General features: G+C 36.3%; 2 protein-coding genes across 2 annotated transcripts; one reads left to right on the top strand and one right to left on the bottom strand.

Moving 5' to 3' along the window:
• The first annotated feature begins 1485 nt into the window (after nucleotides 1-1485).
• On the top strand, nucleotides 1486-12346 carry LOC125683775 (protein TsetseEP-like). Its single transcript, XM_048925232.2, has 3 exons — nucleotides 1486-1655; nucleotides 10858-11004; nucleotides 11100-12346. The coding sequence occupies exons 1-3, from the start codon at nucleotides 1607-1609 to the stop codon at nucleotides 12029-12031; spliced, it is 1128 nt and encodes a 375-aa protein (XP_048781189.1). The 5' UTR covers nucleotides 1486-1606; the 3' UTR covers nucleotides 12032-12346.
• A 1493-nt stretch (nucleotides 12347-13839) lies between these two features.
• On the bottom strand, nucleotides 13840-26213 carry LOC125683778 (peroxisomal membrane protein 4-like). Its single transcript, XM_048925238.2, has 4 exons — nucleotides 26072-26213; nucleotides 20635-20697; nucleotides 16231-16429; nucleotides 13840-14795 (listed from the first exon to the last, which is right to left on the bottom strand). The coding sequence occupies exons 1-4, from the start codon at nucleotides 26164-26166 to the stop codon at nucleotides 14547-14549; spliced, it is 606 nt and encodes a 201-aa protein (XP_048781195.1). The 5' UTR covers nucleotides 26167-26213; the 3' UTR covers nucleotides 13840-14546.
• Nucleotides 26214-26269: the final 56 nt, after the last annotated feature.

Raw genomic sequence — 26269 nt, 5'->3', positions numbered from 1 at the left:
GAAGTCATTGTTTAGAAGCAGTTATAACAGAACTATAGCTGCAATGCTCGCTAGTTTCCAGTTAATTAGGAATAAATTCTTTTGTTATTTGTCATTTATTGGGTACAATGATAATGGAAGCTGTGGTAATTCGTATAATCAGCGGATTACATATTCCTAATATTTGTCAAAATGAAAGGTTAGGTGCTTTTATCAACAAATATAATGCACTATTGAATTGCTAGGGATTATCACTTGTTATGAAAACGATGTGTGGAATTAAGCTATTTCAATTTGAGGGCACACTCTAAATACCTTTGAAGAGAGCAATTATAATTCAAAGCGCACTTTAATTTATTTAAAGATTATTTAACAATAGATCATCTATCTCCAATAAAATTAAAGAGCCCTTAAATTTTGAATATCTAATTTTATCGAAGGAAACATTGTCAGATAATTATTGAGATCCACAATGCTATAATTATGGGTATACTGTATACTTTGATTTGAATTTCAAATGTGCGGCAGCGAGTTACTATAGGACGAGCTCAGTATGATAGATTGACAGATATCACATATTCATCGTCGAATACCCATGAAAACTACTGAGGGTATCCAACGATGAATATTTTTACGATTTCAAAGTTTTCAAACTTCCAGGCAACAACCTGTAACAGCAATACCAATTTTCATTTATGTGCGACTGGTATGTTTGGCATTGTGGTATTACATAATGTACATATCAATTACAGTGCCAATACTTGAGACTTTTCGAAGAAAACAAAATCTGAAGAGAATCATGATGTAAATTAAAAATATTTTACTTTCAATTCTAATTCAATCATTTATCTTACCTGAAAGCTAATCTGTCTCCAATAGATATAATATTTTATAAAACTTCAATTTTTCATAAAAAAATTTTACTGAACTGAAAAAAGAAGAAAAATAACATACATTCTACAATTAGTCACGACACCGCGGCCCCTTCCAGAGAGAACAAAGTTGATCATTGTAGAAAATGAATGCGGTGGTAGGGTGTGTAGATGCAGAGCTTTCAGTTGGTAATTAAGCGACAACAAGGCCGTCTTTTTACACTGGGAACTTCCCTCATCGATTTCAGCATATGGTACATGTCTATTTCATCATTTTTGAAGTGTGAAATGAAATGAGTTTGTAAGTTCCCAAGTATGCTAATACAATGTACATGCACGCGGTAGTAAGTAAAATGTTCACTCGTCAGACAGTGCATCTCTCTCTCTCTCTCTCTCATGTATATATGCTCCTTTCTTCATATATATATATATATATTATATATATATGTTAGCAACATAGATACAATAAACAATCAGACAAGACGTTTTATACATTTTGTGTATCGCGCTTTTTAAATAAAAATACTCCTGTAGAAAAGTATTGCAGATCTTTGTAAATATATAAATTATAAATGCTACAAATTCCACACGTTTTTCGTTAGAGAACATAAGTTTAAAGGACGATGCAGTTACCCATGCCTGACCTGGATTGCTGTAAGCCTCTGACATACCGAATGTGCAATGATCCGTGGAACTGTGGCTAGTGTTTACTAACACAATAGTATACACACATGTAAAACACATGTAGAATAAAGATGGCAGAATTCCTCCTAAAGATATTTACAGTTATTTACTACGTCCAAGGTAAGATTTTTACTGCTTAGATTTTTATAATGTGACCGTGCTTCATAAAGTGACAGCTGTTTGAAGCATGGAGAGATTTAATGGTTTACAGTTGTCACTTACTTTCATCTGAGCACAAAATTTTACACTACTCCCTGTCATAATGATATATCCCCCTCCCCAAACAATTCTTTTGATGCTTACACATATGAAATTTTAAACATCATAGATAATTGGGGGAGGGTGTTTGGGAATGAAAAGCAATGTCAATCACGACATTTCACCTTATTATAATTTACAGAAATTGATCAAGTTAGCCAGTAAAAATGTTGTATTTTTATACTTATGAATCTAGCTAGAAGTCTAGAATACATGTAAACTTCTGCTAGATTGCCTCCAGCTATTATATAATATAATAATTAAATAATCAGCTGATATGCTGTACTCTTTTTTTTTTAATGTAAACTACTTGGTCTAAATGTATGTGACATAAAAAGTGGTTTGAATAGACCAGATTTTAAGTTTTGCTTGACAATATAGCATAATTTGTTAATGTGGAACAAGGAGACAAAACCGACCAAGTAGATAAACACAAAATCATAAATTTGGTATCAATATTTTTAATCTATATACTTGATTTTGCTCCATGTGTAAATATGGCAGATAACAGCTGTAAACATATTTTATGGATAACCATCAAAGGTTCATACAACTCCAAATTCATATCACTGGGTGTTTTTTCTGATGAAGTGGAAATAATTCTCAAACGGTCTGATTTGTGATTTTAACAGTAGAATTGATATAAAAATGGCAACATACTTGGATACAGCCTAGTTTAAATTTTTCATGGCAGAGTGGTGCGATCAATTAGTCTACGAATTCTTTGGCAATCGTAAGAAGCTATGTACAGCCTACGGCTTTCATGTTTATATTTAAATAGGCCATGTCATGCCATTCCTCCCACGGACTCTCGTGGAGAGGTTGGGACAAGTCCGTACGATGCAGAGGCTGTGCGGAGATTGTTCGAATACCGTGCTATTATACAACATTCTCCGTGCGGTCTCACAAGTTTCCCACGGAAATCGCGTACGGATCTCTCGTGGTTTCCGTGCAGAGGCTGTGATTTTTTGCCGCCAATCGTATGTTTGCTGTCCAATCAGCTCACGTCTTCCACAAAATACCCATACAAGCAATACACCCTACGACTTGTCTACGGGCTTACGGATGTTTGAAAACTTGTTTGAATTTCAAGTAAAGCCAAATCGTGGAGGATACGGTCCCCGTGATTCTGTAAGAAATCACGCACCTGCCTTCACACGGAGGCAAATGTGGCTGGGGAACGCAAGGGTGTAAACCAGGTTTAACTACAAGATGTAGATATTCTCTGTATGTGAGGAACCCGATTGGGGGTTGGTTGGTTGATAGAAATTCAAAAGATACATGTACTGTGATTAATCATTTCGGAAGGAGTATTGTTGGATGCATGTTGATTTATATTATTATTTATATAAGTATACATGTAATTTTATATTATTATCTATATAAGTATACATGTTCGATGTAATGGTCGATATTGGACCCAAATTTGATAAATAAATGTATTTATCTACCTTAATGTGATATGAATGGTGAATTTAAGGAAACCAGTATTATTTACTATGCTGTTGCTATTAGAGGTTTTATAAGATATATTGAAACATTTTTATACATGAATGTTCGCCTTTCTATTCTAATGCGCATAATTCTATTCCTTTGCATCTACCTTTGAACATTTTATAATGTATGAAAATTCATCGAAGTAGTAGTGGAGAGGGCGGGATCTTGATGATATGTATATTATTTTGCATGTCTTAACATGCTTATATGTTTGCTTTTTTTCAAACTTGTGAGAATGAATTGATTGATCGTAAACCTCCCAGAGTGTAATTAAAGAACTGTTAAGATAACGAGAATTAAAAATTTACTACGAGAAAAATAACGATTACGGGGTTGTTAAAATTAGGGCAAGTCTCAACGGTCACAGGTGCTTGGCTAGTTAATCTGAGGTCGATGGTTCGAATCCCAGTGTAGGGATTTTTCGCATTTTGTCTTTGGATAAAGCGCTTTACATGCATTGCCTCGGTCCACCCAGGGGTAAGCAGATATCCGCTTCAATTAAGGGTTAATCGATATGATGCAGTGGTGTCGTGACAGAGAGGGGTATGGGCGACTCTATTCCACACCACAGAAACTGGGGAATAAGCACCGGTCGTGGGGAGAATTAACTTTTTAAAAAGTGATTGAATTAGCGATAATCTGTATCAGTCGGAATTCTTTATCACAACGAAAGAAGTCATAACTACGAGATAAAAAAAATCGGGATAGTCATAATTACGAGTTGATCTTCCAATTCGGAATTTTGTACGACGCAATTGGTCGTAAATACGAGATGGAAAAAAACAACTTATGCAAATAAGGTGATATGTTGTTACTTGTATATATGAGAAAACTGAAGATCAAACAAGTTTGTTTAAAGTACCATCGAGAATCATTCAATAGCTTCTACTTGAGAAGAAAATATATCTTGCTGTGACCATCCACTCGATATTTAGTTACATCAACGACATTTTAATTTATTACCAATACTCACTTTCCATCACATGCCGATTCGATATATCCCAGTGAGCTCGAAATAAAAGACACCAGAATCTTCCATATCTGCTTCACATATTTGGATATTTTTTTTTAACATAGATGTTCAAAGCAAACTTAACAACTCAATTTTATGACGTACAGGATGCCTTCAACTCGTCCATCGTCAACTTCCTATATTTAAATAGCAATATTCTATTACCGGTATCATCTGCATATGGTGTTTATATCTCTAAACTGATTCGATACACAAGAGCTTGGTTTGAGTATGATCAATTCTTAAATAGAGGCAGGCTACTGACAAAACATCATGTTACAGGGGTTTCAATAGTCTCGCTTAAAATCATCATTTTGTAAATTATATGGTCATTGTAATGATCTAATTTGCAAATACAACCTGTCGTTAGGTCGAATGCTGTCTGACGTGTTTCACATCAATTGTTAGACCGTTCGTTACTAATAGAATTCTTCGTTAGTACGAGTGTGGGATAGGGAAATTCCACCGAGGGGACAAGATTTGCAGTCTAGGACGAGGCTTTGCCGAGTGCTAGACAGCGAATCTTGTTCCAGAGCACTAAATAATGAAGGATTATTTTTCTCACATTTTATCTAGTCTAGTACTTATATTTAGGACCTTCGAGAAAATTCTAAATTATAAAAATCCTTATTTAAACTTCTATGCATAAACTAATTAGATAGGCAGAAAGAGCATACCCGAAAATGGTTTACACTATAAGTCTAAACTAAAAACCCCAAGGTTGTCCACCAGAAAGCTATACTACATCAACATATTTTTACTTCACCGTGTAACGTAAATATTCACCATGTAACGTAAATCATCACAATCAAATGACGTCACAGCAGTGCGAGACAGAAAAATCTCACATGGCTGTCTCACAGGGGTAAAGTCGATTTCACACCGGTGATAATGTGAGACAGAAAAATCTCACATGGCTGTCTCACAGGGGTAAAGTCGATCTCACACTGGTGATAATGTGAGACAGAAAAATCTCACATGGCTGTCTCACAGGGGTAAAGTCGATCTCACACTGGTGATAATGTGAGAAAGAAAAATCTCACATGGCTGTCTCGCATGGGTAAAGTCGATCTCACACTGGTGATAATGTGAGACAGAAAAATCTCACATGGCTGTCTCGCATGGGTAAAGTCGATCTCACACTGGTGATAATGTGAGACAGAAAAATCTCACATGGCTGTCTCACATGGGTAAAGTCGATCTCACACCGGTGATAATGTGAGAAATGCTGATCACTCCGTTTACCTGATCAAGATATAGGGCCCACGGCGGGTGTGACCAGTCAACAGGGAATGCTTACTTCTTCTTTGCACCCAATCCCACCTCTGGTGTGTCCAGGGATCCGTGTTTGTCCTACTCTTTGTTTTGTAATCTATATAGGACTACCGCCGCGGTGGTCTAGGGGTTAGAGCGTTCGCCCCGCATGCGGAAGACCGGGGTTCGAATCCCGGCCGCGACAAAACTAAGTCGTTAAAACAGGCTGTGACAGTTCCATCGCCAAACACTCGGCAACAGGTGTGAATGTCACGGGTCCTCGGAGATGACCTTAAAAACGGATGACCCTTGTCACAGTAGGTGCGGCACGCTAAAGAACTCTCACTGCTCAATGGATGTAAGCGCCGAGCAAAGGCCTAAATTTGAAGCCTTTACCGGTCTTGGTGACGTCTCCATATGAGTGAAAAAATTTCTGTCTTATTCTTATTATAACCACTAATACCTACTAACATCAATCCCCTTTTCATTTCTTCCTTGAAGGGCCGTAAGCGCCAAGCATAGGCCTAAACTTTGCAGCCCTTCTCCGGCAATGATGACGTCTCCATATGAGTGGAAAAAAATTCGAGTAGGACGTTAAACATTATTCAACCAACCAACCTTTTCATTTTATAATTATGACTCTCTCAAATCGTTATCAATAATGGTTTCGTAATTACGACTTCTTCAAGTCGTAGTAAAGACCTTGTTCTTGAATGAAACACTAATTATCTCCGATTTGAATTGCCATCCTGCGTAGCTAAGATAAGTGCATGAATGCAAATACTTAAGTACATGAATTAATGGTGTTGTCGATATAATGATACATTTCTGTTTAAGTTTTGCCGATGATAATGTTGTCTGTAGCTCTCGTAAAATGTCAAAATCATGACTGTAAGGTCGTCTAAAAAATATAGTTCAATCCCCCTGAACAAATGCAAGCGATTGCTTTTCAATACTAGAAAGAAACTGATTCTCCGTCGGTTTTATTTTCATAAGTCGATCGCCACATATTGCAGGCATATTGACAAACATGCACTTATAAGAATTGAAACTTATGAATAAACTAAGAAATAAGGCTAATAAAAATATTCTTTTACATACACTGCAATAATTAGGGCCCCAGCTCAAATGTGCTTTTGTCATAGGGGTCCTGTTGATGTAAATGAATAAGAAAAACTTTAGTTGTGTACAAGTTTGACATATTGAAACAGGATAGGAAGCATTATATGATAGATGGGGGAAAAGCTGAACTCTGTACAAGATACATAATGATCTTGTTTCATTATAATATATATAATATATCTAAGCTCTGTAGCGTGATGCATCATATTCCGAAGACGCAAAAATTATAAACATACAAGTCAATACTTGTTCCTCTTGTTACTAATCAGGGCCGTAAATTACATGGAGGCGGAGGAGGCAGCTGCCTCCTCCAACTTTTGAGCCAAAAAAAATTAAAATTTAAAGTTCATTAGAATTTATGTTGTTTCCAATAACTAAGAACATGATACCTCCCTTAAAAAGCATTCCAAATCTTTCTTTTAGAATGAGTTAGTCAAGTAACATCTTAGAAGGCCCTAGAATCAAGGATTTTGCACGAAACGTGTTCAGTGTGCACAAAATGTGCTCAGCGTCTGGGGGCCTGGGCGGCCCCCAGACCCCCGCCTAATTTCCTGCCTCCTCCAAATTGAAGGTTAATTTACGGCCCTGCTAATGAGTTGAATGCCTTAGATAATGGATCTTTTCAACTTCAAAAATAGAATCATCAACGAAAATGCATACCCAGTCAAGTATTTCAATTATGGTGACTGGTGGGTGACCCATTTTCATACAAGACGTGTGTAATTACCAGTTCTTCGTGGTCACGTGGGAAGGTAGAGAAAATCCATCGTTTACGTTGTTGCTTGTCCTAAATATAAGTTACTTAGGGAGAGGGGGGAGTCGTTGATAAGTTTTTTTAAAAAGATAAAATGCACGTAGTCGATACCCAATTTATCTTGGGTTGATGGCTACCTGATTCTCTTTCATTTTTCCCCACTGTTCTGGACCTGTAAGTATGAACTGTTTATAATTTACAAATGCATTACATACGATGTATTCATGTGCTGCATTTAGGTTACCGATATCTTCGCTAGCCTGAGGTGATGACACGCTTCTCTCCTCTTAGATAAGCAGATCGTAACTAAGGCGGGCTATCGAGTGTATATTATTGTTATCCTGAACACAAATATTTCTTACATTACCTGTAGGGCGAGGGCGTGTTAAGTTTATTAGAATCTGCCCAAGACCATGGGGCATGTGTATTATGCAATAAAATAAGTTCCAATCAAATCAATTCTTGTATAGAAAAATAGCACGCACACGGCCAAGGATTTAGAACAAAATATTACTACACCTTAGTCGTTACACCTTAGTTGTTATGCATCATGATTACTGTGGAAACAGATGGAGAATTTTAAACAAATAGGTTTTAAACTACAGATATTTTATTTGCAAAAAGTATTAATTCAATTTCCCCCTATATAATTCATACATATATAGCATTTGTCTAAATTTCATAACATTTTTGTATCAATATTTCCCCATATCATGTTGAATTTGGACCACTGTTTAATGATATGTTTGTATTTTAATTGTTTGCAATGTATTTCATCAATGATACACATGAATGCAAACGTCATTCGCAATAGTTTACTAAGTAATTAAACATTCCAGAACATTTGATACAAACAAACAGAAATGGATGCATTGTATGGGAAGGGGGGGGGGGGGTGTAAATTGTCTGTGGTGTTCAAAAGTTGAAATACATTACCTCTCACTGTATAACACTGTATAAAATTCCCTCCACTAAGTAAGTAAGTAAGTGATTTGTTATAGTGACATGTGTTTTATACATTACAGAATTGAAAGATACATTAAACAGAATAATAGGAATTTAAACACTCGCCCCATCGGGCCTCTACTATTTTGGACTAAATTGAGAAATCATGGGACCATAAATTATATTCATTTTCCTTTTAAAGTCTTAAATTTAGTTTTCATCGTTAAAAAACACAAAAACCCCACACATTTATTTATAAGTAAGTAGTAAGTTTAAGTATTTATATCAAGTATCGTTAAATTAGGTAAGATGCGGTAAGATTTTGATTCTGTTTGTGGAAAATTAACATCTTGATGTAAACATTTCTACAGAGATCGTTCCAATAAATGTAAATATGAAGAATTTAGAAATTCAGCTATTGTGCTATAGATTTCATTAGAATAGTTGAAGAATTCAAATGACAATCAATTATTGTGTGTGTCTTTTTTGGGGTGTGTGTGTGTGCTTTTTAATGTACGACACATTATATAATAATGTACACACAAAAATTCAATCGAATAATTTTTCATGTCTTATATTATGAATATCTATATACGCATAAGGATTTTTGTCACACCATAGAATACCGCCAACTAGATTTTAAATCGCAGACGATGTCAAGAATCTTTGGAGAAGGTGTCATGCGTTACCAGACAAATCGACAAAAACCCTGGTACTTTATACTTGATAGAAACAATCAATTGTGCAATTCTGGCTAATTATGGTTATAATTGTAACGTAGTATCTCATGCCAATAAATAAATATACATGTAAGATTTTTTGTTACTTTAGAAAATATCCAGTGTGTCCGACTGCAACAGCTATAACAAAAAGAAATACTTCTTTCATATCTTACATTTGATACTTACATTCATACTTTATGAACACAAACATTTTGCCATGCAACCAAATTCTTAAAATCAAAATTCATATTATTATAACTTGCATATCACTGTGTATATTTTCTTATATCCTGCAGAAAAGGGATTAGTAAGTTGTTAGAATGTTCAAAAACAAGAAATAATTTTCAAAGTTCAGAATTTTTTAAATGTCACTGGGGATGTATAAAAACTGTGATCACTTAACAATGATAACAGTTCATTGAAATTTCAAAATTGACAACTAAACTAATGATTCACAGATAAAAAAAAAAAATCAATTTCTATTTAGGAGAACATTTGCTAGTGAGACCCGTGATCGCACTATCAATGACCAGTTATTGCTTGTGCAATTGTAAGGAAAAGTTAGAATTTCATGTAAATTTTATCTTCATGGAGCCGTCATTATTGAATATATTTCCCAAATGAAATAAATTTAATCGTTTTTGATTATCTTTAATTTTCATTCAATTACGTTTCGATTGCATTTAATATTTGGGTTGCAGTACGTGTATTTTCGAAATATTTAACGTCAATGTAACTAAGGACTAGGGATTTTATGATGAACGATGTTTTAATGTGCTGCAGATTGTTAGATATGAATGGATTTGTCAGCAAGAAAATAATGTGGTTGAATGCAAAAGGTTACACACGCGCTCCATGCATTCTTTAGCTATAGTAAATGACCCTCAAGCTGATTTGATTTTAAAACCACTGCTCAGAACCATACGTCTATGTACACTACTATTCAATGCACTGTAATCTTTTTGTCAAGTCAAGCGTCTGCAGTACTGATAGTACCACTCTGAGGTCGCAGTATATGTACCAATATCGGCCCTGGAATCAACATCACTTCAAAACTGCAATCATTTTCATACTATACAATTTTGCGAACACGTCGTTGATTTTCTCTCACTACCTGACATCCATTTGGAAATAATTTTCAGATATTATGATGGGCCTTTTCACATATACACGTTATTTAAAAATGCATAGTATTAGTTGGGGAACCTCTCCATCTAATGCGAGACTATATACTTTGGTTGGATCAATGGATGGTCGCGAGTTTGGTGCCTTTGTCTCCAACTAAGCTATCAGCACTGTGCACTGCACACAATTTCAGATGGATTCATTTCTCGCCAGTCAGATCAATTTGAAAGTTTTCTCGTGAACTAAAGTAAAAATCCGTTGATTAAATAAAATAGAATTTACCACAAAAGCTTTTTAACAAACACCTTTTCTATTACAATCCGATCAAACGGTCGTCTGCAGAACGGTGCAACAGTTAAAATAAAAACAAAAATTGGGCCTTGTTTTCCAACTCTACATCTACCATTTGTTTAACAAGACATGGGTGAACTTCATATTTACGCCTGTGAATACTTTTAAAAATAACATAGCCAGCCAATTCCATGTACAACGGCAAACACGGAGAAAATATCGCATGAATTTCACAATGAAAACACATTCGCATATTTTCATGTGTGATTTTCCGTCTGATGATCGCACTTTCCCTTGTTTTTACTGTCCACTTATTTTTCATTCATCTGTGTTTTCTTGTAGGCGTGGTAGCGCGATCTCTTCGGACGCAAGAACAGTCGGGAGAGTTTCAAACATCCTATATCTTCTGCGCTCTCACTGGCATAGTCTTAGTTCTGTTTGCAGTGTTCTTATGTGCAGATGTCCCAACAGACACGGATGTCCATCATAGTAAGAATACATAATTTTCAATTGATATACCACCAAATGTCATGCTGAACTTGATTTCCAACTTTATCATGTTTATTATTTTTCATACATTGCAGATACAAACGTAAATGTTAGTGTAGGAAATGTGGAAAAAAAGAGGAAGAAAAAGAAAATTCATAAGAAAATACACCGAACTAAAAGCACCGGGAGCATTATTTCTTCCATTATTAGCAGTTGGGCCAGTACTTCCGATTCTGACTCAGATCATCAAGGAGAGGACAAGCCTGCAGTTGACGCTTTCGCAGTTGAAATAGAATCGGTTAACCTTAGCGAAAAAGACCACGAGACAAGTGACAAAGAAACGGCTGAGAAAGGGAGTCCGGAATTAGAAACCAAAACCTTGGATGAAAAGGTAGATACTGAGTCAAGAAAATCATCGGAATCCCATCCAGAACCCGACACAAGGGAGTCCGACGCTGAAGAAAATTTAGTAAAAGAGGTCTCCAAAGATGACAAGCCTGAAGAGAAAGCGTGTGCGATTGAAAAGGATCCTTGCGAAGAACAGGAAAATTCTAAACAGGATTCGGATACGTCTTCATCCGATAGCGAAGCTGAACACGATAATGATGACGAAACAAAACTCGAAAATGAAGGGAGCACTGATCTGGAACCAAAGATGCCAGAACAAGAACCCGAAGAACAAGAGCAGGTTACAACTATACAAAAGAACGCTGAACTCGAACTTGACGAACATGTAGATGAAAAAGAATCCGATACATCTTCCTCAGACAGCGAATCTTCCGATTCATCGAAACACGAGGACTGTGAGGAAGAAAAGATGTCTGAAGATCAAGAGGAACCTAAATCAGAGGAGGAGCCCGAACATGAAACAGAGGAGCCAGAGCCTGAACCCGAACCTGAAGCAGAAGAGGATTTTGAACCAGAGGAACCAGAAGAGAAGCCCGAGTCTGAACCGGAAGAGGAACCTGAACCAGAAGAGCCAGAACCAGAGGAAGATCCTGAACCAGAAGAACCCGAGGATGAATAGAATCCAATGACTGAGCCACGATACCAGTAGGTGGAAGGGTTGTTTAATAGTGAAAGAATTCACTTATCAAAGCATACAGATGAGAGCTTTAATTCCACACAAGTGCTATAGTGGACCTGGAACATGGATCCACAACATCAGGAAGTATTTTAATGTGTTGAAGGAATGAAATGAGCGTCAGTGCATATTTGATTTGCAAATAAGCAGCTGTGTACATTCCAGGGAAATGAATGCCGTTTTGAGACAGAATTTCCATATATTCCTGTTGGCATGTATTTTATCCCCACAGAGCCTTTTTAATACATCTAAAATGTTTGTTTCTTCTTTCTTTTTTTGTTTCTTTTTAGGGGGAAGGGGGATAACTTTCCCCGATATATCTATCAAAGCTTTTTATGAACTTCAGTAAAACACTGAAAAATTCAGCAATTCTATTTTCTAATGTTTGATTGGTTGAAAAGTCACAGAGCCTGATATTCATTTCTAAATTTGCCTTTGATATCTTTACAAATTGTAATGATAGGTACATGTATTTCCTCGCTGTATACAATGCATGTAAGAATACAGAACTACTTGAAAAATATAATTCGTCTACGTAAATGAAAGTAGAATGTAAATATAAGAAAATAAATATCATTTTTGAAAGTACATGAGGTTTAAACTGCACTGTCCAAAACCTTATGTATTTTTAAAAATGAAATTTATCTCTTAAAAGGAAACTACCCGGTAAAGGGAAAACAAAACATTTCTATTCAATAATGTGTTGTTTTTTTTAAAAATCAGTTTAATAATATTAAAATCTTCTCATGATAAATAACAGATAATGCATGTACTTACAAGCTTTTGGTCCTCATAAGAAATAGTCATTTATCACAGGTTGGTAATGACATCAGAGGAATTTACTCATCAAAAAACGAATAGTTCACATAAATTCACAAATCTATAAGCTGTTTACAGATAGATATGCATCCTATCCTTCAAAATATTTCCATTGGAGCACGATCTAGCTCAAATCTGACCCTTTAACAGCATACAAATAAATGCCAGGGTTCCAAGGACTTTAAAAACTCTGTTGAAGGCGCATCATTGATACAATTCATGTTAAAATAGCAACAGTAGACACACCTATCCATAGTTTATAAACAGGTACAATTCCAATTTAAAGTTTAAAACCTGTGAAGTTCATGAGTCTGGTTTACACAAAGTAACATAATGTATTCATCTAATTTTTTACCGATATTTTTTAAATTGAAATTCATTATTCTTATTCAGAAGTTTAATGATGACTGTATGATTTGCAATACCATTCAAATCCTGATTACAGAATAGCAGTTGTTTTTACACTGGCGCATTTTAGACATACTAAACTATAGTTGAATTGCAAACAATATGAATACATGCAGCATATCTTCAAATGTTTCTGATTTTAAGCTTTTTAACATGGATAATTGTGCAATCTTCTTCCCGCTCTGTCATGCACTTTATGACCTGAAGAATGCTATCAAGATTATACTTATTCATTTGATAGGTTTGTATTTAAATACATGCATGTGACTTCATGCAATTACAATCAAGGTAAGCTTTAATTAAAGTGTTTATCAACACTTTAAACATCATACATAAAATTTGTACTTATTACCTGTACGATTTAATATTTAGAAAATTAAATTAAAATTCATTGCACTTAACATAAATTTTTTAGAAAGGACTATACAGTTTTTTGTGGTAGAATATATAATATTGAAGAGCAAATTTTTATTCATAGATCTAATGTTTTCCTTTATTATCACAGATAAAAAAAAAAATGGCAATGTTTTAGAAATTTAGTACTTTATAACGCAAAAGGTGAAGATAATGAACAGTGACCCAATCTTAAAATCTATGAAATATAAAATAGAAAACACGGACCCCTGGAAACACTAGCGATAGGATCGGGTGTCTAGGGGGAGTAATTTAGAGTAATTTAAAGAAGTAATATTCTACATAACTATTCTCAGAAAGGTTACAAACATTAATTTTATTTTACCCCAAAGTTACACTTAATAAAGCTCCCTGTCTCAATACCTCTTTATTTTCTTTCAAATTAAAATTTTTAGGATATAACAATGTATGTTGTATTAATTTAAAAATGTAAATTGTTTGAAAAGGGGGGAGGGGGGTATATTAACATTTCATAAAAGTGAAAAAAATTACAGCTGATATCATAAAAGAAAATATTTTGAAAATTCTAATATAGTTTTTTAAACCAGTCTGAGATTATTTTACTTTAGTTTTTCAGCACATGCATTTTGAAGATTTAATCATGCAAATTATAACAACAGAAAATCGGATACAGATGTATTCTAAATGTATATACTAACTAGTTTGACAGATGTTGTCAAAATCATGAATACACATCTAGAACCCTAATTTTCTCTGCAATTTTATAACTTGTCAGAGAGATACATGTAATAAAATATACTTTCATACTGAGGAGACAATACATGTATTCTTCAATATTGAACACCACATACTACAATCATTTGTTGTATATAAGAAAGTTCTTAAAACTGCTCCACCTATTGCTGTCATGGTAAAGATATGTCATAGACGACTTTAGCGAAGGTTGAAGGGTGTCCTTCTCGTATTCAAACAACCACAACACAATGCCCCACACAATGGCTGCAAACCAGGGAAATACCGGTCCTTTTGGAGACGAGATGTACCCACGCTTCACAGCTAACTTAGCGAGGCCATACAGAATCCTAGACAGCAGGTAAAGGTTGATCTGAAACCAGACTGAATGAATTTAGTTTGTGTTGTGAAAGTAAGATACATGCTTATTAGGTGTAATTAGCGACTTTTCTTGTTTCAGTCTCCCCTAATAACATCTACTGGACTAATATATCATTATCCTCCTTATTGGCATAGTATGATAACAACAAGAGGCTGATGGACCACATCGCTCACCTGAATCACCTTGGCTCATATTTAATGATTTTCCCTATACATTCACATGTAAAACTTTGATTCCTATTGTGGCCCCATCCTTCCCCTGGGGTCATGATGTTTACAAACTTGGATCTGCAGCTTTCATATAAATGTAAACTTCTCTAGCCCAATGGTTCTTGAGATGAAGATTTTTAAAGATTTTTCCTATATTGTGGCCCCCCCCCTCCCCCCCCCCCGGATCATGGCCTTCACAAAATTCAATCTGCACTAGTTAGAAAGCTTTCATGTAAATGTAAACTTTTCTGGCTCGTTGTTTCTTGAGAAGATTTATAAAGATTTTCCCTATATATTCCCATGTAAATCTTTGATCCCCTACTGTGGTTCAACCCTACCCCTGGGGGTCATGATTTTAAGAAACTTGAATATCTACTATGTCAAGAAGCTTTCATGCATTTCAGCTTTTCTGGCCCAGTGGTTCTTGAAAAGAAGATTCTTAAATGATCCCACCCTATTTTTGCATTTTTGTGATTATCTTCCCTTTTAAATGGGAATGGCCCTTCCTTTTGTGCAAAGTTGAATTCCCTTCACCCAAGGATGATTTGTACCAACTTTGGTTGAAATTGGCCTGATGGTTCTGGAGAAGAAGTCGAAAGTATGAAAAGTTTACAGACAGACGACGGACAACGGGTGATCAGAAAAGCTCACTTGAGCTTTCAGTTCAGGTGAGCTAAAAATGGAGTCATGAAAACTTTCCTTATAAAAACTTTACATAAAGAAAATCCTTCCAAAGTACATTTCTATGGGTTTTTTTTTATAAATCTTTTCGTAAAAGTCATATAACTGAAAGGATTAAAATTACTAATATGTCAACATTTTCATAAAAATTAGTCATCGAATCTGAAAAAATGTGAAATACAGTATTGAAACTATTTCTGTCAAGGTGTACATAACACTTACCAAGGCTACAAGTGGTTTTTATAATTTTTCATTGGCCACCAATTTTCATTGATGTCAAGGCAAAACAAGAACTCTAAATACGATCAAGTGATCAACAAAGTACAGTTTTTATTCAAGAGAACAGAATAAAATGCTAGCTGTCCACGAATTTATGTACCACCTAAAGATGTCTACAAAAAGAAATGTAACCACAGTTCTATGGTTCAAAACTATCCAAGGTACCAAATGTGTATTTCTGATGTAAATTCTATAGTACCCATATGAAAGATCAGTGAAATAAACTTTGTGTAAAACAATACCAGTGTAGTACCCACCTGTTCATTAACTTTGTTATATCGTCCAAACACAATGTAGCCCCCAATAAATGCTGCAATAAAGGACTGGTACTGTTTCTCATGAGTCTCTAACCAGGCCATCAGGCTGGTTAGGGTTTTGTAGGCAAATACAAAACAGGCCAGATTTTTGGAATGTGTAAATGTTGCTTCTAATATCCCTTGGGTCATCTCTTTAAAACTGTAATTAAAAACATTTGTAACTAATGTAAATGCATGCACAATTAACTTCATGTGTTGCTTTTTGAACCCTTACATCTTTAATCCACAATATTTAACAAATCCTTATATTTTTGATAAGGTCATTCCAAACCACCAGATCAAGTGTATTACCTTCTTTTAAAATGTCATCTTTGTATTATTGAAAGAAAAAAAGAAATGGCGGGGGTTTGCTTTGAAATATGTTATCTATCATAGAGACAGCAGTACAAAACATACTGGAAAAAAGATGTATCAAATGTAGAATTTAAAAAAAAAAATAGAAGCACTTTTAAAATGTCACATGTATAGCTTCAATGTTATTTTAACATCTATAATGTACAAGGTCTGAAAAATGTTAAGTAAAAGCTGTGAGAGGAGTTGGTTACACAAAGTAATTGTCATGCTTAAAAATTGACAAAGTTCAACAACATCATGTATATGTAAATTTTTCAAAGAATGTACGATCACTTCCAAAAAGACGCATGCACATCTTCAATGCTTCCATAACAGCTGTACAAAGTCTGAAGGATGTCAAGTAAATGCTGCAAGGGGACTTGATTACAAAAATGGGTACCGTATTACAGGGACACCCGCCTGCCATTCACCATACTATAAGCCGTTTGCACGTTGTGCAACCCAGCCAACAACTTTACTGCATTCAAAACACATACTATAATAAACATAAAAGCAATCATTTCATAAAGGTAATAAAATTGCTTGATTCAATCAAGTCTCTGAGGAGTGTGTGAGTATAGACAGTCGATGTGATAAGAATATTATGAAATAAAAGAAGGGAAAAGCTTTTACCCCTTTCATTAAATTTTCTAAACAATATCTAAGGTATTAAATCAGCCTGGTTGTATATATGTATATACAATGTCTGTCCCCAAATCTTGTACACAAGCACCAGTTTATTAGAAACTGCCACCGACACATTCAACAAAATTGAGTTTCGAAATAAATTTCGGCTCTGAAAATACATACAGCATACTTCACGAGGTGCATTAGTGCTTCAAGAAAAGTATGCCAGCATGAAGCTCTGCCGTTCATACCTTCATGAATTTTCAAAAATTTAATTTAGTTCTTTTATTATACATTTTACATTCAAATTTGTCAGAATTCCCGGACATTAAAATGGATGTACTATATTATCAAGTAGGCCTAGTTCTGTATTCATATGAGCCTTGTTTATAACTGCAGCATGTTCATGAAGAAATGGCTATCATTACAATTTGTAAAGATATCAATGGCAAAACATTGGAAATATTTGGAAATATATATACAGTGATCCCCCGCTATATTGCCCCCCGTTATAATGCCACCCCCGCATATCGCCAAAAAAGTTAGAAATCCCGTTTTCCTCGCTATGTAAAACCCCGTTATATTGCCATCCCCCCATACCGCCATCCGCCAACCTATTTACAGGTACGATTTTGTCAATTACCGTTATAATCACCCCCACTAATTATCGCCAATCAACGGCAGGACAATTTCAGTGAGCAGGCTTCGGCAATTATCCGCTATTAGTCCTCAAGGTATCAAAGTTTGGAGCAGATAATAAGTTATAATCAACTGAGTTCAAATACGCAGTATTGTTTTTGAAATCGGAGTATAGCGGTTACACTGAAGTCTAAGCGTGTTGGACAAACAAAAACTGGAAATCATTAAATACCCCTACCATTACTAGTCATTTACGACCACTGGATGCCGGGATTATCCAGGCATTCAAAGCACAATGTAGTAGATAAAATTTGTTTGATTTCTTATGACACTTGTACACATACCCCCTCCCCCGATATAATGCCACCCCCGTTATAATGCCAAAATTGCCGCGGTACAAATGTTGGCGTTATAACGGGGGATCACTGTATACTAGTGGAAAAAAGAAACTGCATTATAAAATTTAGTATAATTTTTCTATATTTATTGTTTATATTTATAAAATCTAAACAATCGATAAAGTTGATGTTTTTGAACAATATCGGATAGTATCCGACTCGGATGCACGGACTTTTTCATGGTTAGTGAACACAAGTTGTTTATTGAAGTGTTCGTATGCACGAGTTTTACTGGCCAATACTGTTTGGAGTAAGAAGTGTAAAAAGTTTGTTTGGACACTATTCGTTAAGGAAAGCACTTTAGTTTTGACAAAATTTACCCTTCTGTCATGCCACAGCTCAGCGAAAACCAACGTAATCGTGCTAGTAGCAAGACACTTTGGAGTTCATTGGAACACCATCCAGTCATTATGGAGATGTTTCCAACAATCTGGTAACACTCGGGATCGACCACGTTCTGGGTGTCTTCGTGTGACGTCACGTCGACAGGACAACCACATTAGACTTGTGCACCAGAGAAATCGTTTCCAGAGAGCAAGTTTGACTGCTCGTAGCATTCGTGGACTTCGACCAATCAATCCAAGAACTATGCGTAATCGTCTGCGCGAGCACAACATCAAACCAAGACGTCCAGCGGTGCACCCCATACTGCTTCAACGTCATCGTATCGCTAGACAAGTGTGGTTCAGACGACATCTGCGATTCAAAACACAGGACTGGGCCAATATTCTGTTCACTGATGAATCCAGATTTCATTTGGATCGCAGTGACGGCCGTTGTAGAGTGTATCGTCGCATTGGGGAACGGTACCAAGACGCTTGTGTTGTGCAACGTCGACAATTCGGTGGAGGTAGTGTTATGGTGTGGGGTGGAATAACAGCACGTGGAAGGACCCCTCTACAAATTGTCAATGGAAATCTCACGGCCGTACACTATCGAGACGAAATTATTCAGCGCCACATGTGATACCCTTCATACAGAGACAGCAAAATCACATCACTCTGCAGCAACACAACGCAAGGCCACATGTTGCACGTGTAGTCAGGGACTTTTATGTTCAACAGAATGTCGATGTCTTGCCTTGACCATCTGTTTCCCCCGATTTATCGCCGATTGAGCACGTCTGGGATGAAATGAAACGACGTCTACGCAGTTTACCAAATCAGCCAGTGACATTGGCTGATTTAGGCCAGGCTTTAACCAACATCTAGAACAACATCCCTCAAGCATTTCTGAACACTTTAGTGGCATCAATGAGGCGCCGTTGTCAAGGATGCATGAATGCAAATGGTGGTCACACACGTTATTAACTTTGTTAATTCAAGTTCGAATACCAGTGTCTTTCGAGTGTGCTAAAATTGACCGTTATACGACGTCAACATTAATGGATTATGAAATGTTGTAATGAATACATTTGTTAACAGTATTACAAAAAATTAAATTTCTTCATTGTTATTTTTTATTATTTTTTCATATATTAAATAATGCACAGTTTCTTTTTTCTGCTAGTATACTAGTAAACACAATTATAAAGTATTGAAAGATTTTCACAGATCAGCTGCATTTCAATTAGTTACTTTGATTTTTAAAGTGAGGAGATGTTCCCCACTAGATCATATTGCAAGTTCGTGTTTCATTTCATAAAATAACACGGAGTATTATCCCCCCCCCAAAAAAAAAACCCTGAAAGTATTGCTGTCCCTGCCCTCCACCAAAGAAACTCAAGAGTATAATTATTTAGAAGACAAAAAAAAAAAAAAAAAACGGGGCTGAACACTGTATACACATCTCTTCATGTTATACATATAGAACTGGTCAAAACCGGTATCGAATAGGTTGAGCTAGATGTTGCTGTTGGATTCAGCAGTAAATTTCACAGTTAAAACATTTTATTCTGAAAATATGGCATTAAGGACATGTGTTGTGCAAATATCATTCAATTTGTCTGCATGCTGTTCCATGTCATTAAGCACAATAGATGAAAAGGTGAAGATAACGAGCAGTAATCAAGGTTAAAAAGCAATCAGTCCATGCTTGATTATCATGGAAGCAAGAACAGATAAGATTATTGAACCAATTCAGGGCACTTGAGGGTTTATAAAACACCAAGTTATAAACATAAGAGAAAAATATTGGCATTGATATCCTAGCCTACAGGAAAGAATTTAACAGACGTCTTTGTATGTAACCCTTGCAGTCATTAAAAGTTAATGAGCCATGCTCATTGTTTACCAAACTCTAAAAATACCAAGTATTCGTTTCATATTAAAGCATAGGCAAAAGGTTACCAGCACTAATTACATACATACTGTGAAAAATATTCTAAGCTGATCTAAAGATTTTTTACCTTCCTCTTTTGAAAAGGAGAGTCATTACCAGTGCATGAGGAAATCGGATTTTGGCTCCATATCTACAAAAAACAACAATAATATCTACAAATAAATGACAAAAATAACCATGAATTCACGATAAATCTCCGTCATAAAATCTGAATTTGAGTAAGCATGCAATCCATATGAGACAGAAGTTCTACTACTGGTAAACATCACCATTTCTGCCATTTTTATTCTAAAACTATTTTTTCCTCTCCTCAATATGATGAACATGTATGATTTCTGAAACTGTGAGTTTAAATTTTATAATTGTAGTTACTGCAATATTACACTGTCCTTTGTATATTGGCCTGCTTTGCTCAGTGGTAAGATCACCTTACTAGTACTGCAAGGATCCTGGGTTCTATCCCCAATTGATCCAAAAAATATTCTCCCCTTCTATGCTACAATAACTTAGTAATTAATGTCCATATATATTATACAACCTTCTGAAATGCATAAGAAATGATTTTACATTTTTACTTGCCATAATCAGAAACTATCAAATATATATATTAACTCTAAAACAAACCTGGTAATATACCCCAAATTTTATTGTAGAAACAAAATAGGGTGCAAGTGAATTGTACCTGAAATGTCATAAAAAATTATTATTATTATATATTACTGAGAAATGTTGTGTATGACCTTAAGAGAGTAGAATTACTGTAGATGTGGATGCATTTTCCACATGGTACAAATTTCCTCAATGTCCGCAGTCTTAAAAAATTTGAGGACTTGAATTCAACTATCCTTTATGAATCCTTACTTCAAATCTAACAGGGTATTTTTTTTTTTTTTGCATATTAAAACAATAGGTGTTAATTGGATATAAGATATAGATATGTATAATCAATTTACATGTACATGCCATATATCCATATTGTTTCATGTAAATAGAAGTTGTTGTGTCTGAAATACTTTAATTTACAAGATATATTCCTCAAAATTAATGCACTTGATGAAACTGGGACAAATGTAGGTAGACATGAAACCATTGAAAATAACTATTTTTACTTTACAAATCCAAAAAAGGGAAGCAAGGCATTAGAGCTGCAGGTACTGAACTTGACTTAGTGACCTGCTAAGCATTGGAGCTGCAGGTACTGACCTTGACTTAGTGACCTGCTGAGCATTGGAGATGCAGGTACTGACCTTGACTTAGTGACCTGCTGAGCATTGGGGATCATTTGCACATGGATGAGAATCAGTCTACCAAGAGCGTACTTGATTCTGATAAGATCAGGCTGAATCGAACTAAGCCGGGTATACCCAGTGACGTGCTAAGAATCAAGTGACCCGGCTACAGTACAGTAATGAAGATGTTGACCTTCTATTGTATAAACATTATTTGGCATAGAAATGACCAACATATTTACAAATCATGTTTAATTCACCAGTGTAAAAATTAAAAACATTGTTTTAGAATAAGCAACTCTCAATACTAATGTCTCCAAGGACGCCAGCTTAAAGCGGCCTTCGTCTATCAGAATTTTCAAATTTAAGGTAAATCTTTGTATCTTGTTTAGAAAAATGTACTAAATGATAAAAGAAGTAATAATTTCTTCCACTCCCGGAGAAATAAATGACAAAATCTTTTGATTTCTTGAATTACTTTATTGGAAGAACTTATTTCTTTCCAAAAACCCTTAACATTTGTGTCATTTTATTAATTTCACTTTATTAAAAATGAAAATAGTAAAAACGACTAAATAGGAGACATAATTCAAGCTCTATACAATCTGTAAAATCCAGGAGATTCCGGGGGCTTCAAGGAGACCCCCAGACCCCCTGCCTCATAAAGTGGCGCCCCCCTTAACTGCAATTCCTGGATCCACCCCTGATGGAGGACCATTTTATTTTGATAGCATACAAACTACCTGTACAATTACTGACATTATTTGAATCAAATCTTTGTGATAGTTAGTATTCAAGATAGTTCAAAAGATAACTTGATGTGCCAGTAACATGAATTTCCTCAATGACATTCAAATTTGAAACTACAAGGATGTGAAGATAACAATATTCCAATTTTCAGTTTAAAATCACCATGAAAACTATGAATTGTGTAAATTTTCCTAGCTCAAGGGTCATAACTCTGTCATAATTCATCCAAGCAGACCCACATATTAAGTAATTATTACTTGGACTGCATATTCTCATGATATATCTATATCCAAAATGCTCATGTGTGTCCAAGGGACATAACTCTACCCCAAAAAATTTTGACCCGAACTAAATACGAACTTCAGTTGCGTATTAATTGTCATGATGCATCTATATTCTGAACTTCAATTCAAAATGTCCATGTATGACTGTGGCAATGAGTGAAAACTATGAATTTTTTGAAACTTTCTAAGTCCAAGGGGCACAACTCTGTCAAAAATGATTCAACCAGACTTGACCTCCAAGATAAACTCATGGTGAATCTAAACACCAAATTTTAGTTAAATATGTGCATCTGTAAAAGATAACTGTATCTGCATGATGAACGTTGTAGAACCCAAATTTGGTTTTTATCAAGCGGAAGAAATAGTGCCAAGTTTTATTGGCGATATGTGATGTTCCTGTAGGGCAGCCTAAATCCCTCTACAGTGTCTGCATGCATAGCCGAGTCTTGTTCCAGTGTATATACATGTCAAAACAAAATATGAAAATTTATATTGCTGTGTTCTGTTGTTTGGTATGGCTAGTGCAGTGTTCAGCTGTTTGGTATGACTAGTGCGGTGTTCAGCTGTTTGGTTTGGCTAGTGTGGTGTTCTGTTTGGTATGACTAGTGCAGTGTTCTGTTGTTTGGTATGGCTATTGCGGTGTTCAGCTGTTTGGTATGGCTATTGCGGTGTTCTGCTGTTTGGTATGACTACTGTGGTGTTCTGTTTGGTATGACTAGTGCGGTGTTCAGCTGTTTGGGATGACTAGTGCAGTGTTCTGCTGTTTGGTATGACTAGTGTGGTGTTCTGTTTGATATGGCTAGTGTGGTGTTCTGTTTGGTATGGCTAGTGTGGTGTTCTGTTTGGTATCGCTAGTGTGGTGTTCTGTTTGGTATGGCTAGTGCGGTGTTCTGTTTGGTATGGCTAGTGTGGTGTTCTGTTTGGTTTGGCTAGTGTGGTGTTCTGTTTGGTATGGCTAGTGTGGTGTTGTTTGGTATGGCTAGTGCGGTGTTGTTTGGTTTGACTAGTGTGGTGTTCTGTTTGGTATGGCTATTGTGTTGTTCTGTTGTTTGGTATGGCTATTGCGGTGTTCTGCTGTTTGGTATGACTAGCGCAGTGTTCAGCTGTTTGGTATGGCTATTGCGATGTTCTGTTGTTTGGTATGACTATTGCGGTGTTCTGTTTGGTATGGCTAGTGAGGTGTTCTGTTTGGTTTGGCTATTGCAGTGTTCTGTTTGGTATGGCTATTGCAGTGTTCCGCTGTTTGGTATGGCTAGTGTGCTGTTCTGTTTGCTATGACTAGTGTGGTGTTCTGTTGTTTGGAATGACTAGTGCGGTGTTCTGTTGGTTTGGTATGGCTATTGCGGTGTTCTGTTGTTTGGTATGACTAGTGCAGTGTTCAGCTGTTTGGTATGGCTAATGTGGTGTTCTGCAGTTTGGTATGGCTATTGCGGTGTTCTGTTTGGTTTGGCTAGTGTGGTGTTCTGTTTGGTATGGCTAGTGTGGTGTTCTGCTGTTTTGTATGACTAGTGCAGTGTTCTGCTGTTTGGTATGACTAGTATGGTGTTCTGTTTGGTATGACTAGTGCGGTGTTCTGCTGTTTGGTATGGCTATTGCAGTGTTCTGCTGTTTGGTATGGCTAGTGTGGTGTTCTGTTTGGTATGGCTAGTGTGGTGTTCTGCTGTTTTGTATGACTAGTGCAGTGTTCTGCTGTTTGGTATGACTAGTATGGTGTTCTGTTTGGTATGACTAGTGCGGTGTTCTGCTGTTTGGTATGGCTATTGCAGTGTTCTGCTGTTTGGTATGGCTAGTGTGGTGTTCTGTTGTTTGGTACGACTAGTGTGGTGTTCTGTTGTTTGGTACGACTAGTGCGGTGTTCTGTTTGATATGGCTAGTGTGGTGTTCTGTTTGGTATGGCTAGTGTGGTGTTCTGTTTGGTATCGCTAGTGTGGTGTTCTGTTTGGTATGGCTAGTGCGGTGTTCTGCTGTTTGGTATGGCTATTGCAGTGTTCTGCTGTTTGGTATGGCTAGTGTGGTGTTCTGTTTGGTATGACTAGTGTGGTGTTCTGTTGTTTGGGACGACTAGTGCGGTGTTCTGTTGGTTTGGTATGGCTATTGCGGTGTTCTGTTGTTTGGTATGACTAGTGCGGTGCTCTGTTTGGTATGGCTATTGCAGTGTTCTGTTTGGTATGGCTATTGCAGTGTTCCGCTGTTTGGTATGGCTAGTGTGGTGTTCTGTTTGGTATGACTAGTGTGGTGTTCTGTTGTTTGGTATGACTAGTGCGGTGTTCTGCTGTTTGGTATGACTAGTGTGGTGTTCAATTGTTTGTATGGCTATTGTGTTGTTCTGTTGTTTGGTATGGCTATTGCAGTGTTCTGCTGTTTGGTATGGCTAATGTGGTGTTCTGCAGTTTGGTATGGCTAGTGCAGTGTTCCACTGTTTGGTATGACTATTGCGGTGTTCTGTTTGGTATGGCTAGTGCGGTGTTCTGTGGCATAGCTATTGCAGTGTTCTGCTGTTTGGTATGACTAGTGCGGTGTTCTGTTTGGTATGGCTATTGCAGTGTTCCGCTGTTTGGTATGGCCATTGCGGTGTTCTGCTGTTTGGTATGGCTATTGCGGTGTTTTGATTGGTTTATAGCTATTGCGGTGTTCTGTTGTTTGGTATGGCTATTGCGGTGTACTGTTTGGTTTGTGACTAGTCCTTTGCTTTTGTTAACACGTGCTTATATATTTGTTGTTTGGTGGACACTAAATTGTCTCGGTTTATATGGTGTTTGTGTTTAGCAAATTTTACGAACAAATGAGGAGGCAGTCACAGCACCAGTCCCTCAGCCACTTTGTACATGAGTATTAGTCCGAGCTTCATTCTTCTTTCCTCAAGGTTATCTATTTCTAGACTCTTTCTCCTGGATGTCATTCCTCCCGGGTTTCTGCTTTTGCAATACTCTTTTGAACGAAAACTGAATTATGACACTATATGCCAAAGACAATTCATTTCATGGTAGGGGAATGGAATAGCCTAGGCTATGCATGTCCACTTCAATAGGCCCCATGTGTAAAAACGTAATTTTTAACCTTAAGAAATTTTTCAGGCCTATATTTTTTACGCTTTTGCTAAATCGTTTGGGGATATTTAAATATCTAAATGTGAAGGCCGAAAATGAATGCAATCACAACAGTCAACAGTGTACGCACTACATTGAAAGTACATAGGAAAAGACATGATGGTGGAAAACGGGATACGAGATGAGATACTTACACAGCCCCGTTTCGAAAGCCTTTGATGATGGACAAAACACTGTGATATTGTCCAGAGGCCAGTAGATAATTTACTTGTTGCGTGATGGATGCCATTTTCCTTACGCGTCAATAAAATTAGTTTTTGTGGTTGTATTTAAAAAATTATTTCAACGTTGTTCGGTTCTGTTCATTGCTAATACTCAACTTCTCAAGTGTT

Source organism: Ostrea edulis, chromosome 6, assembly GCF_947568905.1.
Source record: "Ostrea edulis chromosome 6, xbOstEdul1.1, whole genome shotgun sequence".
NCBI lineage: Eukaryota > Metazoa > Mollusca > Bivalvia > Ostreida > Ostreidae > Ostrea > Ostrea edulis.
The sequence above is the reverse complement of the archived record's forward strand: the minus strand, read 5'-3'. Positions and strand labels throughout refer to the sequence as shown.